This window comes from Opisthocomus hoazin, chromosome 4 (assembly GCF_030867145.1).
Source record: "Opisthocomus hoazin isolate bOpiHoa1 chromosome 4, bOpiHoa1.hap1, whole genome shotgun sequence".
NCBI classification, from domain to species: domain Eukaryota; kingdom Metazoa; phylum Chordata; class Aves; order Opisthocomiformes; family Opisthocomidae; genus Opisthocomus; species Opisthocomus hoazin.
The window spans coordinates 84,603,585-84,618,600 of NC_134417.1; the positions used below are offsets into that span (position 1 = coordinate 84,603,585).

At 35.8% G+C, this 15,016-nt stretch overlaps 1 protein-coding gene across 2 annotated transcripts in view; it reads right to left on the reverse strand.

The window, feature by feature from the left end:
- UBE3C (ubiquitin protein ligase E3C) overlaps nt 1–15,016 on the reverse strand; it is an 82,570-nt gene that overhangs the window by 43,774 nt on the left and 23,780 nt on the right. Inside the window, exons 8-13 of one of the 2 annotated variants that reach the window (XM_075419764.1) lie at nt 14,079–14,299; nt 13,646–13,800; nt 12,757–12,944; nt 5,325–5,411; nt 4,429–4,586; nt 3,618–3,850 (exon numbers count right to left, since the gene is read on the reverse strand). In XM_075419764.1, coding sequence (XP_075275879.1) covers nt 3,618–3,850; nt 4,429–4,586; nt 5,325–5,411; nt 12,757–12,944; nt 13,646–13,800; nt 14,079–14,299 — 1,042 coding nt within the window. The remainder of the gene's footprint in view (nt 1–3,617; nt 3,851–4,428; nt 4,587–5,324; nt 5,412–12,756; nt 12,945–13,645; nt 13,801–14,078; nt 14,300–15,016) is intronic. The other variant, XM_075419765.1, reaches the window with a different exon arrangement.

The window sequence follows — 15,016 nt, forward strand, 5'->3', positions numbered from 1 at the left end:
GTGAAAGTCCTTTAGTGTGTTCAGTTAGTAAGCCCTTTTCCAACAGAAGGTATAAGCATTTACCTGAAAACCACCTAGTAACAGTGGTTTAAGACATTTTTGCTTACCAACTGAACCACAGCTGGTGAGGATGCGTATGCCCACACTTCAGCCAACCACAAGCGCATTAGCTTAAATCACTACGTTTAGTTCATTTTTATTCACAAGGAATTCAAATGATGAAAGGTAATTCTGTCATTATTATAACCACATAGTCAGAAAATGAGAAAACTGAACACGTAACTACTTTATGCGTACCTTCATAATAAAATTAGGAGGCTAAGAAATATTATTATCATGGTCACTAGGGTATCTTTGCAATTTTGGTATTTTTCTTGGCAGTTTCCTCCAACCCAGGAAAAAAAAAAAAGTAGTACTATCATGCTAACAACTACTCCATCTCAAGCACAATTGTCATACTTGGTTGCACGCCTTCTCTCCAAAGCAGAACCAATTTAGCCCAACACTACCTAAAACATAGTTAAGTGGAATCAATAAAGTATTACATTACTACCCTAAAAGACGTTACCACTGCTACAAGGAACAGACATCTGTTTTGCAACTTAGAACTATAGCACTTGAAAAATTAATAGAAAAAAACGTACACAAAGCTCTTCTGAACTAATCTTGCCAAAAGAAACTCTTATGGGCAGGTGTCAACCGTAACAAAGAGTTTAATGCGCCTTCTAAAGGATTCTGTGTCTAGATACTATACAAAAGACCTTTTAAGATCCAGTTTGTAAAGTAACCTCTTGAATAAAGACAGAACAAAGAAGAATGTTATTAAGGGAACTGTCTGATTACACAGGAATTTTCATCACCTTGCCCTTATAAAATTCAGTGCAGGTTAGATGAGTCACTGAAGCTCTGTGGTCCCATTACCACTATACTTAAGAGAAAGAAACAAAAAAGCGGGGGGGGGTGGGGTGGGGGGGGTGGATCAGAAAAAATTACCCACGTGAAGACCATGCTAATGAAGTATTTTACAAGCAGTTAACGAATCCTTAAAGGAAGCTGAATCAAATCAGGTAAGATTGGAATTTTGTAACTTATAACTTTTTTATAAGGGTGTATTTTATTGAAAGGCAAGACCCACTTCAATAAATAATACTAAAATGAGGATTTCTTTCCAATAAAGCACAAAGTGCAAGTAGCATTCAAAACTACAATTCAGCAAAATTAGCAGCTTAATTCGATAGGATTAACATAGTGAAATAATACTTTTATTTGACAAAACCTATTTTCATGTATTCATAACTTCAGTCCTTCTGTAGAATCTGTAACAGTGGACCACTCTATTCAATATTACACACCAAGCCAAAAAAGAGGGACTCTGATGAATAAAGACATTTTCACATGTAAATCTTATTTTAAAGATCTCCAATCTGTTAGCAAATAAGCATATCACAACAGTCAGCAGTCTCACTGTTTTCAGATTTACCATTACCTTGCAGAAGTAAAGCCTGTATTTGTGTGTGTATATATATACAGGAATATATCTCATTAGACATCAGTGGCATGAAAAATATGCAAAACAAGTGTGAGGTAAGAAAAAAAAGAGAAATTAAAAGCATATATGATAGGGAAGGAATGTGACTTTTTCTCTGAAAGCAGCTTGCAAAAGCTTTAAAAAAGACAAACCTCTCATAATTGACATAGTGTAAAAGGAAGAAAAGTATTTTCTACTTTCACACCTTATATTTATGATGAACTACTTTAGCTTTGTTTCAGTGATTTGGAAGAAGATACTGCTGCCTGCTCACTGGCAAGAAGCTTGTTTGAAGCTGCCCTCAGGAAAGACTCAATGATGTGTACAGTAGTCTTCTTGAGGCGATAAACTTTAGCTGTATTGAATTTTTATCTGCAACAATATGTTTCTGAAGGAGTAAATAAGGGAAGCTTTGTTGTTAGCTACTTTTTGGGGTAGAATGAGAGCCTTCAAGATACAAATACAAATCTCGAGGGTAACTCGGCTAACGGAAGACAACCCTGGCTCCTAAAAACCTGAGTACACCGAGTTTAGACAGTTCCACTATAAGTTTAACTCCTGATGGCTAAACTGGGACACAGTAAATTGGGATTTTACAACTCCCTGAATGACAGCAAAATATGATCAAATTCACCTTCATGCAAGAAGCTTATAAAAAGATTGATTAAATACGACAAACTAAAGAGAAGAAATAGAAGATGACATGATATAAACTCCATACATAAAAATACCCCTAGCATGCTGTCCTTCTTAGGAAAATAGACATACTGGGTCTTTCACTTGTGGCCTTTAAATCGAAAGTTTATTTGGCAATTTAAAGACAAGTAATTAAATTAAATTGTGCAAACATGTATTTGATCAACCTGTACAAATTACAAATTCAGTGGTGCATTAGGACTGTATTCAATGCAATCAAAACATTATCAGTTACTTTCACTGCTATTAATGCTTATGCTCATAAGTGAAATGTGTTGTAAAATCAGGCAGAATAGGCTGGATAGAGGCTATCTTAGACTTGTAGAATGAATAAGCATTCCTTAATTAGCCCATCAGGTTAAGTGCAAGCCTTAATGGGCCTTTCCTAAAGTCTAGCATGACATCTTTCTCCAAACATGGCCAAGACGAAAGTTCCATTAGCAATATTAATACAAGCTTAGTTGATCATTTTCATTCAATTAACTTCTTTCAATTAAATAGATAGCTTGACAAAAGCAGTGATAAAAGACCTGAAGGGACAGCTGATGACTCGAACTGAACATTAGTGTGCGAGAGGTCGCCAGTATTAAACAGACTGTAAATCTAGCATTCAATTTGGAAAATGCATTTCTTCTGCTCCCACTTCTTTAATGAGCGATTTTAGCTGACTAGATGTGTTAGCTGCAGAATTTTCATGACAAGTCAAGCACTCCCTTTTTTTCGGCAAGTTATATTAGGTTTTTTCCTGCCAATGTTTTCAGCTTCTCTTAACTCATGTCTTAGGAGGATGCCACGGATAAAACTAGCAGAAGTACATTGGTAGATATCCAGGAGGAACATACATTACGTTTACATTTGCTAAGACGGATTCATCATCCCATTACAATTCCACCAAACCCAAAAGCAGTAGTACCAACATATTTCAGTAGAATCCCAACAGAAGTAGTACCAACATATTTTAGTAGAACACCAACAAAACCAATGCAGCATCGTGACAATTAAGTGAAGCTTCTAATACAGAAGTACCTGAGTAGTCGTATGATTCAGTTAGAATTACATACCTGCATAAAGTTATGACAACATGCTTAAGTACCTTGCTGAATAGGAGTTCAAGTTAAAAACCTATATTCTATACCGTAAATTCTTTGTAAGCAGGATAAGCAGGAATATTAAGAGTTGCCAGGAGCAAAAAAAAAAAAAAGTACGTTACAGTTCTCAGAATTTACTTACTCCAAGTTTAGCATATACGCCAAAAAGCAACCTTCCCAAATCCACATTCCTTGTAACAACTATGTTAAAAGTATAATTAGAGAAAAAAACAGACTAATCTCACTTCTTCAGCAGACACCTGAAAATTTTATTTAAATACGTTCTGAAAATTGACACAATTTACCTTGAATAACTGAATCCACCTTTTTTGTTCCGTCTGTATACACTGCTGCATTTCCGTATTTTTTGTTACTCCAACACTTCTAAATGCTGCAATATATTCCTCACGAACCTCTGGTTTTGTTTCTGGGTAAGCCAACTTTATAATTCCTAAACATGCGTCTCGAAGGCAGCGTGATAATATTACAAGCTCTTCCAGTGTAAAAGGCATCATTGATGATTGTCTTTGACCTACAACTACGTAAAAAGCAAGTTTAATTTTCTTTAAATCACTTTTTCTAAATCATTTTGTTACTAAAAAAACACCTACTTCATTGGAACTTTCATATTCACACACAAAATCTAAAGGCAGAGAAAAGACACATCACCCAAAAAGCAAGTTAATATACATTTATAAAGGCAATCAAGTCTTTTAATTGTTTGCAGTCACAATAATTTTAATTACAATGTTCTCTTATTTTCTTTTGTGACTCCCGCTATGTTAAAAGACTATGGTTCAGTCCAGAAGAACTTCACTCTCTTTACAAACTCATTAAGAATTATCACGATTAAGAACTTCAGTATCAGACCCTGTAAAGCTAGGGTTCCCAAGATGCAGACCATCCTTCCCCTGCACTCACACCCTCCCCCCCATCTTTTTTCTAAATGCAATCACCATGAAAGAGCCAGCTGACAGCTGAGTGCTCAGGGGACCATCAGCAAGTCAGCTCAGAAGAGCCTTCCCCATGTGTCAGCAAATCATTGACCAGGGAACTCTGTAGCCTTACAGAAAAACATTTTGCAAAGCACTACGATTTACTATGCTTGAAACTCACCTTCTATTGGATCACCAAAGAATTCATTATCATGAATAGAAATAAGTGAATGACTAAACAAAGAACTGAAAAGGTAGAAGAGAGGGATAATTCGACTAGAGTCTTCTAAAGACATTGGAGAGCCTCTTGAAATCACCTGAAGCAGTGGCACCATCGACCTTAAAATACAAAATGCAAAATTAAAGAGATGGTTAATTAAATACACTAAAAAGCTTCCTAGTATAAAGATTAGTAGTAGTTCTCACAGCAAAATAAGGACAGTGCTCTCAGTTAAATAATTACTATTTCCCATTCTTGCAAAATAAGGTTACTCTTTGGAAGTTCTTGCCACTATAGTATCTCAGTGTCTTGATGATGCACAAACTTTGGTGTTAACTATTACAGACTGGAGATACTTTCTGGTTTAGAACAGAGACACAAAGCAAAGAGAGTAACTAATCTGTATGTCAGCACACCACAGATCTGTAGGTCCAGTGCCTCAGTTCCCGGGAACATGCTTCTGCCACCATCAGTTTCCGGACTAGTCAAAGTACATGAGATACAACTCACATACTCCGGATGAAGTACTTGAATCTTCAGTGTTTGTTATACTGATGCTAGTAAGCACTCCAAAAACTACAAAACATCCACCCTCTTTTAAATAAAGATTTTATTTCTTTACCTGTAATTATTTACAACTGTCCAACTCTCAAGATTTTGCTCAGTTTTACAAAAATTCTTTAATAGTGTTTTATGAAAAGCTAAGTATCGATTTTGTTTTCCATCATCTTCCATGAGCATTGTCATATCACCACTTCTCATTCTCTTTCACTAGAAATCACCATATCTCATTCTCTTTTCACTAGATATGCTCTATTTTAACAAAGACTCAGTTTCAGAAATAGTATAACACATACCCTGTAATCATTCGCGTAGTCATTGAAGATATCAAATACCAAAGATGCCTCAGGAATCTGGCATTAAAGGCTAAACTATAAAGAAGCCTGCAAGAGGAAGTTCAAATAAATTGTGTCTTCCAAAATACCATATTCACAAAACACAACGCTTCTATAAGAACTTTTCAGTCAAGCATTTCTCATTTATTAACAATTCAAACTTATTTTTTCAAGATGGAGGTTCTTATTCTAATCAAATATGGTGAAAACCCCAAAGCTGAAAAACAAGCATATAAATCCTTACACCTAAAATACACAGTTTTCATTAACTCAGCAACAAACCACATGATACAGACCCAAGTTTGCAGTATTCTACAGAATGAAACACATAGTAAATAAAAATAACATACACTCTGAGTTATTTAATCTGGGATTTTTAAAAATTCTAACATAGAAAAAACACACTGACTAGTTAACAGGTCACTTCTGTGGTTCTTCTAACATTAACAAACATAGCCATTTTTGCGAAAAGTAGATTAAAATACCTTAAAGATAATTTATGCTAGAATCTACTATCAATTTAAAATTATGTCACGATTTTACTGGTATAGTCTGCATGGCAGATATAACAACATCAACAGAACAATGTCTGTCAGGACAGCTACCCATACACATACACTAATCCATCTGTAAACAGAAAATGGTTTATACACCTATAAATACATACATTTACGAGTCAGTTATATACAGGACCAACCTTAACCATATTATTTCAAACATGATTACGGCATGATAAACTTTTTATAGAAATGAGAAACAAGAAGTTTCCTGGAATTAAAAGGTCTCCCCCAGCCTATTTTTAACCCTGCAGGAAGCAACGTATGTGATAAACATAATTTGAAACAATTGGTGTCTTCTAGGAAACCAAACAGGACCTGACTGACTAAACTGTCATTTTTCGGGTACTGAAGAACTATATTCAGTTAGCGATTCTAAATGTTACTTTCCTAGGTCTCCTTACTACTATTACAATAAATAAGGTAGAACAGATACTCAGGTTTACATCTCCTCTTAGAGGTCAATAGCCTCATAATATCAGAATTCCCTGTGACCATGCACACAAGAGGTAGAAGGCTGGGAAGTGGGAGCAGGGAGGGTAGACTAGAAGTGCTGCTGCCTGCAAAAAACAATATTTATTGCGGACCACAGGGATAAATTAAAATCTGCCAGATGGCAAAAGGAAAGGAAGCACACATTTCATTAAGGAAAAAAGTCAAGTATCAATAAACACTTAAAAACATTTGAAAGGTTTAAATGACAACTCATCTAAAGACATTAAAACAAAAAAAAAACACAAGAAAACCTACACACCTGCTCACAAACAAACAGTGCATAGTGCCATATGCCTCTGGGTCCTTACTCCCTGGCTGCTGAAGCCCTGTGGGCTCTTCCCACTGCCTTCGCTCAAGCACAGCCTCTCCCACCCACCCACACTGCTAATCCCTTCTGCGGGCTCTCCAGTCACACGTGCTCACCACCAGCCAGTCGCACCGACAAGGAAAGGTGCGAGGATAAAGTAGCATTAGGAAGGGCAGAACTCCTCACCAAACAGAAAGGACTGAGTTTCACAGGTACAGGGAGTTTTGGGAATAGAATGGGGGCACACAGAGAAGGGAAAATTAAATACAAGCATCCTCTGTTTTGGGCTGTGTCTTTGCTGAAATATCACCCCTCCTGCTTCAAAAACATTGAATTTTAAATACATAGATTGGTATCTTTAAAAAGAGTCACGAGATTCACATATTCCAGAGAAGTTGCATGTTGGTGACTACACTACTAAGTTTGAGTCAAATTAGAAGCAACTGCAGCTAATGCCAGTTTAAGATAAGTTTTACTGAAAAATTTAGTTCTACTTCAAATATGTGGAATTTTTAAAAAACTTCAACCTGAATTTGATACATGTGAATTTTACTTCCTTCTAACGTCACATTATTTTGAAATTTGGGTAGAAATTAGGCATTATCATGTAAGGAAAGACTTCTTGTATCTAGCTAAATTAGCATAAGGGTTTGTATTTTAATGTTTAAATATCTGATAGATAGCTCAGATGTCTTGGTTTCTAAAATGAAAAATTTCCTTAGTGACCTTCAGTTTTCAGCCTCGTATTTGAAATGAAAAGTAATTTGGCACAGTGCCGTTAGGTCTCATATGGCTTCCAAAAACTTGTTAATTCTACAGTCATCCCTGGAAATTATGTAATAGTTTTAGCAGAAATGAACAAACATTATGGACACTGAACCTATCATAATGTAATTCATTTTTTCATTCTAGCAATATTCAGCAATAATGAAGGGAAAAAAAGGACAAACCTTAAGAGCTTGTAATAATAATCTTTGTCTAAGTTTTAGCCATTTTTATTCCATATCCGTGATTCAGGCAGTCAACTGTAGCAACTGCTATATTTCGTGGCCCGATTCCAGAAATGCTGAATGCATTCAACTTTCACATTTCCCTTCCCTGAAAATCCGGTTAAATACAAAAATGCAAACGTGGTAGAAAACGTTATCATACAGCCTATTTTGTCATTGTGAAATATCGATGAAGTATGAAGCAGATGAGTTTATCAATTCTAAAGTTTCCATACTGTTACCAGAAAATAAGAACAACACTGCAAACTAATACAGAAGGGTAAATTAGGCCTTGTGTTACAAAAATATTACATCACTAGATTGACCTGAAATATAATCCCTTGAGAAAGCAACGAGAGCAGAAACACCCTACTACCCTCCCACTCCAAGTACAGAAACTGGCTTTCAAAGTAGAACATAACAATTGCAACAAAAAAATCCACAATGCAAGGATGGCCTTGGTAAGTCCTATCTCTGCAAAATTTCAAGAAATTAGCTGTAGTACAAAGTTTCAAAATTTTTGCTTTACATTGCAAAAAGAAGAAAAAGCCTAAAAAATAAATTAAAAAATTAAAAAGTAAAAAATAAAAACTTTGAGAATTAAAATAGGTCAAAATCTACCTCATTACTTCTTTTGGTTTGGCAGAAAAAAGATGTGCATCTGCTAAAAAACAGCATTTCCAGATAGAACTACACTAAAATGACACAGCACAAGATAACAATTGCTGATAAACTGCAGAACATTACAGGGATAGCTTATCTACCCTGAAGACAAAGCATTATCAATCCACAAAGTTCAGAGATCACTTAATGTAAAGCTTGAGTGCCCATACAATCTTGATCAGAACCATACACACAAACAGTAGAAATGAAAAAGATTAGACATCATTTCTTTTCCTGTAAATTTTTACAGTCTAACTAAGGAGCTGCATTTTCAGTATTCATACTATTCTAAAAACAAACCAAGTGGCTAAAGTTTACACCCTGGGTTTTTAGCCCTCCCATCTGACGGTTCTGCATTTTTCTTGAAAATCTCACTGCATACCACCAAATGCCGCCAACTCCTCTGTTATGAGATCATTATACATGGTTTTATATAATGGATTCATTAATAGATTTTCTCTAAAGTTCAATACTCAGATTCAGCACTGCAGTTTGGAAGAATAACCATTTTTCAGCTACCAGAAAGGATAAGCTCCTTTCAAATGGAAAAATGCACATTGTCTCAGCCACAGGCTACGACAGAGTTAAATTCACTCCAGTGATTTCTGTTAAGCATCTACTTTAATCACACCAAATTAAATTATCTGCTCCCAAAAGTAAGTACATAACGATCATTTATTTAGAACCCTTGTTACTCTCCCTAGGTATCTAATTGTCCACAAAGGCCACATGATTTATGTGTTCTTGCCAGAACCATATTTTGGGCACCTCTGTTTTTAAAAAAGTGTCAAATTCCTCCTGCGCAATGGGACAGATTAAATGACCCATTAAGCTTAATTTAGCTAAGGCACCACTGCAAGTTAATTAGTTAAAGGCAAGATCTTCAGTCTAGGTCATAAATTGGGCCCAGTTTCCCACTGAGACCATTTAAGTTAATGAAGAGAATACACTAGAATGAGCGGAGCTCATACAGTCTGCGAAAGGTCACCACTGCCGGGGCAGCAGACTTTGACACTTCAGAACTGCAAGGTGTCACAGGTACGAGACAGCATGCAAAGCCATCGCTGAATGAACTAGATCGCTATTTAGGCTGCTTTATGCTTCTGCCTCTCTTGATACTGGACCAAGAATGCAAAACAAAGCTTAAAAAAAAAAATGCAATATAAAATGTTTCTGGTTTTAAGAAAAACACAACAGTGTAAGAAATTCCCTAAACAACTACTAGAACAACCTCATGTAAAGCCTCAGTATCTTCAGCACACATATGAAGACAGGCTGTAACATGATATTATACCAGAATGCCAGTTTTCCAAACAACTTTCAACCACAAGTTACGATTAGCAATGTTATGTTAATCAAACAGTAGTAATGTGCCGTCAGTATAAAACTGTTAACTCAAGATTAGCAATTACTCTGGAGCATTCATCAGATGGCTGATAGCAACTGAAGCCCCAGTACAAGCACAGATTCCATTGCTATTCAGTATTAAGCCACAGTGATGGCCTGAGGTCTGTGGTATTAAACTATGCCCCTTAAATATTTTGCAGAAACAGAATTTACTAGTTATTTATAGTTTTGATGAACAAAAGCCTGGCAAATCTCTTTATAATGAGAACTACGCTCCAAGACTCATGTTTTTTGTGGTTTATTTTTTTTAATAACTGTATTCAATAATATATATAAATTTTAAAGGGAAAGAATGAAAGTCCTACCCCTCTGAAAACAAGCGCAATTCCCAACGACTTCATTACAATCAGAATTTTATTCTATGCCTCTCATCTGGCTTACTGAACACTAGCTACAGCTAGGTTTTTCCAGTCTTGTAGCCTTTTTCTTTAACTGGGCTTGCTTGCATCTTTCCAGAACTTACTCAGAATTTATTGATAAACTCCTAATGACTAATCCAAAACAATGTGCTTTGCCAGTAATCCACCTCTGGATGACAACACTCTCTGCAGAGAATCAGAAAGGAAATGTAGAGGCTTGCTCCTTCTGTTCAAAGCTACATTGTACTTTCGGGTATCTTGTTCTGTTTTCTGTTGCTCTCTCTTGCAAAACCAAAGAAACCACCGAGCTAATGCAGCGACACCAACATCATATAATATCATTATCAGTCAAACCAAAGATGTACTGAGCAGCCACAAGCAGAAAAACCTTTCAGCTTTAATGGAGTGACATAAGTCTATAATATGAGCTTCTTCTCGTTTTTCAAGAAGGAAAAAAGCCTCAAAACTATTAAAACAATAAAGAGTATTTATTTCCTCCCTTCCAAAGCCTGTGTCAACCTTCGCCTAATTTTCTTTACAGTTATTGAAAAATTATTTTCAGTTATTACCCAATTTAGCATGCCACTTTTCAGATTTGCAGCCTTTGTTTTTAATTATCATAATTTTCCTATTAAAGTTGTAAATAGTGTTAAGTCTTTGTAACAACCATTCCTGTCTTTTAAACCACTTGACCCAGTACGTTTCCAAACAGAAAATAAAACAGCATTTCTGAGCTCTTAGAATATATTAAAAATAATTTAAAATAAATTAATTCTGCTTAACTATTTCTACGTGGTTTAATTAAATAGATACACTTTACTCTGAATATTAAGTCATTTAGGAGTTTCAAAACAAGTGAAGCATCTTTCAAAAGACTATCACTAAATCTGACAAAATCATCTGAGCAATAAAAAATAACCAGGCAATTTTAAAAAGTGGAAATTAATGACAAAAAAATCTTTTAATTGTCTTTTGAAACAGCACATCATTTCCTACGTTTAAAACAACACAGGTCCTTTGAAAAAGAGTGTTTAGAATAGCTGCTTGATAACTTAGGCCAGGTCTAAAACGCACTAAGAGCAGGACAGAAGACTGACACCTCCTGACATCACGATGCTTGGCAAACCCAACACTTATGAGTGACTTGGAACTCAGAACTAGTAATTAAGTGTCTACTTTAATTTACCAAATACCTGTATGAATTAACTTCATTTTGACCATGGAAGTAATTCCATTGGTATTACTGACACTAATCTTAGCATCTCTACAACTTATTTCTAAAACTGGTACATTCAACTATTTTGGAGCTATTCAAAAGCAATTTGTAAATTGCTTTCCATTCTAAGACATTGAGTAGAGCTTCCATAACTCCTGAATTTATCAAATGTGTAACTAGCTTGTTATGACAAATAACTGCAAAGACTCAATATGGCTTCTTAGAGGAAATAGATGCCATACTCATACAATTAAAGTTCTGTGTGACTCCTTTATTCATTAAACACCCTTTTCCACACAGTTCACCAGCAAACCTCAAGTCAAAGCAGTGATGCATTTAAACTCCGTAATTACTATCCAAGGCAATGCACTACTCACAACAATAAAGCCGGCATACTAATTCAACTGCTGCTATGATCTTCAGGTCTCACATCCTGCTCTAATACAATTAGTCCACAAAGAACTAATTACCCTAATGGAGCAATCACAGTTTCACTGACATCTCACTTCCTCTAACAGCTATAAACACCACTGGGCTAAGATAGCACCTAATTAGTTTTCCGTATCACTGTTTACAATGCAGTTTGAATTGACTATGTTTACAACATTCCCTAAATACTTACTTTACTACAAGCAACTACATACTTACTCTAACCTCTTGCACCATCAGAACAGTGTTAATACTTATGGGTCTTAGTCTGATAATACAAAGGTTAAAAATCTTCTTCCATTGTTACTGACATTTGTGGTTTGCAGTCTTTGTAAACGAATGCTGTACAAATGAACAAGTCTTTTATGTCCATCTCAGGTGCCAAAGCCCTTCCGAAACACCACCACTAATTTTTAATAGTTAGGAATCGTTTTAATTGGCAGCAAAAGAGTTCCTGGGTGTATATTAAAGAGGGTAGAGAACAAGCCGGTTTCAACACTCAGCTAGCTAGAAAGACTCTGGAATCCGTATCACTGAAAGTTTTAAAAACAAGCTACACAAACTTCTGCTAGACTGGCACTTAACTCTTGCCTCTGAGCAAGTGGACAGATAAACTCATTTCAAGAATCTCTGCAACCTATTTGTGTGCAATTTTCTGATCACAAATGCTACCTTTTCCATAGTCCTCAATGTGGTGATAGATACTAACTTATTTGCAATCAAGACCTTACACTTCTGGATTTAGTGATTACTCCAAAGAGAGCACAATGACCACAAAGAAAAATAAGAAACTGAATGAATCTAGTCTTTGGTTTTCCTGGAATTATTATTTAAATTCTGAAATTCTTATTTACTTCAGCTGATCACCAAAGAAAGCACAGAAAAAAACCCACAGGTATTTAAAACAAGTCTATTTAATAAAACCAATTTTAGAGGTACTACAGTTCAACATCACTATTATTTATACTTGCCTGACTTTTGGCACCATCATTCGGTGTTGTACCATTAGCGTGTGGCAGATTGATGCCATGAGGGTAAAGACCTCTTCACTAGCTGAATCTCTCCAAACCATATTCAGTAGAGTGTTTGTCTGCTGCTTTGTATCCAACTTCTTTAGACACTCCTCAGTTATGTACTGAACTGATATTCTCCCATCACCCTACAAACATATCAAAGAAAAATTTGCTTGAAGTCTTTTCAATTATCAAGTGTCCCCTTTTTTTAAAAAAAAAAACTTCAGAATTTTACTAGAACATAAAGTTTTCTTGTACAATAATAAAAACACAAGCACATTATGTATATCCCAGCAGCATTCTTAAAAGTATCAGACCCAAGAGCCAAGTTAAATCCCTAGGTAGGCAACTGCTGGGTTGTGATACTGCTCTTTTCACTTAGGCCTGTGGGACAGCCTTCCTTTAACATAAGCATGTTCTGCAACACTTCGACACAATAAGCCAAGATCATTTACTGGCATAACATATGCAAATAGTCATCTCTTTCCCGCTGACATCAGTCAGCACTGGACACGAAATCCAGAAATAGATGTCTACTGTAAGTTTCTTTATAAACAGTATTTTCACATTCATAATCCAAGGGTTAACAAACAACAAAAAAAACTTCAGGGTGGCTAATGCACATGTCTGGATAGTACCAGAAGTGTACAAAGAGGAATGCTGTCTCCTGGCACAGAACTGAGTGGAGCTCAACCTTTTCTTTTCCTTACTTTCTCTCTTCATCTTGCCCTCAGCAGAGCAAAGCAGTCTTTTTTCTCTTCTTTTGGCAAGACAGGTATGCATGTTTTTGCCAGTATTTGCTGCTGCTATCATACAAATTCATTCAAAGAAATTCTGTAGTGCTTACTGGTGTAGTTGTCATTTTACTGATCTCTTCATCCTCATCTTCAGAATCACTGTTTGCATCTTGACAATTTGTACCAGCAGTAGACACAGGCAGCTGAGAGAGAAAAGTCTGGAGTACCCTCAAATACACAAGAAGTCCTTCCTCTGAAAGGGATCCTATAGCACATACAATGAAGTAAAAGATCATTAGTCAGATCACACAGTACCATAAAACACATTTTACCACAAAGACTTGACCGAAACATTATGCCAAATCTTCCCAAAGTAAGTGTATTCTTAACTGAAAAGGCTAAGAATAGCTAATAAAACGGATACCTTCAATACTTCTATCTACAGACTGTCTTTTTTGCTTGGCAATGAACCATGTTGTGGAAATACATAACATATTAAGTCAAATATGAAAAAACAGTGAATTGGCCACTCAGCTTTCTCACCCAAATATGTTTCTCCAACTGTTAACACAAAGTAAAAAAGCCATGGAGCTTGATCACTTCTTCTTGAACATCCACTTTGTGCTAATAACAGTGCATTCAGAAAGAGTTCATAAGGGAAAATGGTCTGCACATCAGCAAGCGCTGGAATGATGAAATGGAATATCTGATCTGTAAAAGGTGCTGCCAGAAACTCCTCTGTGAAGGCTGCAAAAATCTGCTGCCTGAAATGAAGAAAAACTGTCTTTACAGAAAATACAAGCAAAATTGTCCACAATTATATCCACGGAATAATACATCAATTTGCAAATTTGAATACGTCCATCAAGAAGACTGCAAAGATTTCTCAGCAACGAACTTCTTACACTACATGCTTTTCCTGACAATCTTACATGTAATTTTATCCTTTAAAATTTTCATGAACTCACAGAAAACTATTCTGAAGTTAAATTTGTTGTTTATATTCTTGAAATAAAAGCTTCAAAACACACAATTCGTCTTTCCCCCCCCAAAATACTTCAACACAAAACACTATCACGTGATAAAACCAGAGTTTGGTTTTTGTTCTCTTTCTACATACCTGACTCTTTCTTCTTGTAAGCTATAACTTAGGTATTTCTCTTCATAAACCTCAGCTCCTCTGTCACAAAGTTCTTTCCAGCTCTAGAATTCTTTTCATCTGCCCTTAGCTGCATCTCAGCTCTCATCTAAGTTTTTCCACACCTATGTTCCTACGTACTGTCATACCTGCTACTCTCTGTGCTCTATTTATCGTAGTCTTCAGCCTTTAATTGCCTTTTTGTCAAACACACCTGAAACTACACTGTTTCATAAATGTACAGCATTACCAAAAAATTGTAACTACTGCAAATAAATCAGTGAACTGCACTGAAAGAACAGATAGACACTCAACAACAACAAACTATGCACCTCTGACAATA